This window comes from Manduca sexta, chromosome 25 (assembly GCF_014839805.1).
Source record: "Manduca sexta isolate Smith_Timp_Sample1 chromosome 25, JHU_Msex_v1.0, whole genome shotgun sequence".
In the NCBI taxonomy this organism is placed as follows: Eukaryota; Metazoa; Arthropoda; class Insecta; order Lepidoptera; family Sphingidae; genus Manduca; species Manduca sexta.
Genome location: NC_051139.1, coordinates 1,451,665 through 1,454,761, shown reverse-complemented (window position 1 = coordinate 1,454,761; position 3,097 = coordinate 1,451,665). Strand labels below are relative to the sequence as shown.

The following is a 3,097-nucleotide window of genomic DNA, read 5'->3' as shown; positions in this document are numbered from 1 at the left end:
AAAGTTCATAACAGAATGGCCCTGTTGACGCGGCGTGCAGCGAGACGGCGTCATACGAACAGTGTTCAACTCGCACGCGACAAGATGCGACTTGCCTGCTTTTTTGCACTCCTCGCCGCCGCTGTGAGCCTGGTACTCGCTGCACCGGACCGATCTATTCTGCAGACCGGGAGAAGTGGTGAGCATCTTCAAGGATGTACTTTTTGATTCTTGTGTGAAGTTATTTTAGTTATTCTATGTCTATAAAGCTTGCTTTGATAGTCTACGTTCATGTTATAATAATCTAGATATTACAACCATGTATCATAAACATTAAAATGGTGCTAGATTTTGGAAAATAACGCTTACAATACACCTAATGCTAATATGTTTTTGACTCTGAGATATTACGTCATTCTTTTTATTCTCTACTTATGATTTCCTAGTTCAAAATTAACACCGTTAGTAGTTAAGCTAGAAAAAAAATACCTAAAAAGGAAGCTTTGAAAGTGACAACATTTTATGTAGAGAAAGTAACCTGAATTGCTCACTGCCAACGCATTGTTCCAATAAATATTGTTCGTATCTCAATGTATTCTTGGTATCTGCTTTCTATAAAGTGTAAGATTACAGATGTAATTTGCATAATAAGCACATTAACAGTTAAATGTTTGGCGCCGACTGTCTCTACCAAAGTATTCGCATTGTATATATACATATTGTATTCTAATTGAATAACATTTATGCTATAACTTGCTCGCCTTAAGGAACGCGTAATAGTTATTAGCTTCCTCACATATTGTCATAGAACTTTAGTTCTTATATCTTAATGACTAGGTTCTAAGTTAGCGTTTTAACAATGGACAATACAAGGTACTATGAATTATACAGAAGGGTCTATAATGCAGTAAAAACCGGACACAGTAGAACTGTTTTTTTCCAAGGCTTTACTTTAATGATACAAGCATAAACTGACGCCTATGTCTTCAGATAGGCAAAAACTTAGCTATTTAATATGCACAACGTTCTTATTTTTAGCCTATCAAGCCTTTATTATAAGACTTAATAAAAACTACGTACGATCAAGTCTCAAACTTTCATTGGCCAAAGTGGGTATCAAATTCAAAACCCCTTATCTAAATATGCCAAGACCGAAGGCGAATTTCACTATACAACATATTTCCAGGTGTATTTCTATTAGTTAATAATTATTGTGAAGTGATATCATACATACGAAAACCCTGCTAAAATATAAATCTGTTTTCTAAGCATTCATTAATCAAAGTTTTTTATACGTCACACAATGATTCCTTTTTAGCGTTTGTTAATTCTGCTCTCTAAAATACGACAACCACACCATGTTTGATTACATACAAAATCCTTCATATTCACCACACTATGTATACAGTATACAGTGACGGTTTACGGAATTGCGCCATATATGGTAAAGTATCTAAACGTGCCAATGGTGAAGCGTCAAAATTTCGTCAATTTACCCTAAATATGCATACATAAGTACATGTATAACATGACGCCTCTTTCGCCTTTTGAGAAGTATGTAGAGATATTATCACACCCACAGTTCACCAAATATGTTAAGTCCCATTGGAAGGGGAGTATTTTACTTATCGACACAAATCCAGACTTTAGGCTAATATTTAATACAAAAATTTGATATAATTGTACCCGACCAAGATCAAACCCGCAACCTCAACACATCAGTTATAATACTAAGCCACCGCAACAAACACAAAAAAACATTATGTAGCTTCACTTCCATTTCTCGAACGCTCTTGAAATATAAAGCTGACTCAATGCAACATACCTAATTGAAAGAAATGACATCATTTCCAATAGCGTAGGTAAAACTTGTTCGCCAATAGAGTCGCGAATTAATCGCCATAAATTATTTAATTTATTTGCAGAGAAGCGCTGGATTAACGCGGATTTATTCTAGACGCGGCTTGGACGAGTAAATTGCGCATTCGATAAAGATTAGGCAATTTAAATGTACAAGGGTTATGAGTGGCAAATAGCTAATTAAGAATATATAAAGGCTTTTGTTGTCTTTATTTGAGTTTCATTGTAAAGTCTAGACATAGTATTTATCTATTTATTGTAAGTACGACGTGTAAGAATATAACTTCGACTAAATTTTAGTCAACGTATTATTTTAGTGACGTAGTATTTTTTTGAATATTATTACTATCATGTCGTATTCCCAAAACAATGACGTAATAAATATTAATTTAATAGATATTTTTTTCTACTTTTAAGTATAAATTCTTCATATTATGTTCTTATTGTCAATAGTTAGTCGATTTTGCTAGTGTTATGCCCCTTTCTGTAATTTTGGAGTAAAAAGATTCAATAAATTAATCATCAATTAACAATCTCCATTATCAAAAATTCATATCGATATTTATTAAAACGATTTTTATAGCTCTTTATTTATCATTTCCAGGTGCTGATAGCCAGCCCTTCGTAGAGGAGGTAGTGGTGGAGTCGGTACTGCACGTGAGGAACCCCTCGGCCAACCGGCAAGCGCGTACGAACACGCACACCAACCTGCAAGATGGCGCGCGCGTCGCCGTAGCAAAACCATGAACATAGAAATTGATTAATAACTGTAATAATAACGTTACTAATAAAATAACTGTAATATATTTTATGACTTTTTAGTGGATAAAAAGATAGGCAGGAAGTTATTAAGAAATGCCTAGAACCTTGAATTATGTGACGACCACCGTACACAAGGCATTAAAACTCGCCATAGTGGTTCATGTAAGTGTGTCGTGTTCCGGGATCAGCCTGTTCTAACAAGCCGGCATAATTGTGTCGATTGCCGTGGGGAAATCATTTCTCGTCAGTCGACATTCTATTGGATCACACTTCACTTACCATCACGTGCAGTGGTCACTTAGCCGCGCTGGTATAATAATAAAGTATATTTTGTTTTTTTTGTTATAAAAGGTAAACATATTATATAGTAACTTGTGTTTAACTATATCAAAAACAATTATTGATAAATCTCGGAATAAATCTAAGTGACTCATGAAGTGACACATCGGTTTGTTTATATTTCTTTCATGTTGTATTAAAATGACTTTTATTTACA

General features: G+C 34.5%; 1 protein-coding gene across 1 annotated transcript; it reads left to right on the top strand.

Annotated features, from left to right (window-relative positions):
- On the top strand, positions 1-2,645 carry LOC115454482. The gene is made up of 2 exons (XM_037442937.1): positions 1-178; positions 2,444-2,645. Exons 1-2 carry the CDS (start codon positions 16-18, stop codon positions 2,584-2,586), a joined length of 306 nt encoding a protein of 101 aa, XP_037298834.1. The 5' UTR covers positions 1-15; the 3' UTR covers positions 2,587-2,645.
- Positions 2,646-3,097: the final 452 nt, after the last annotated feature.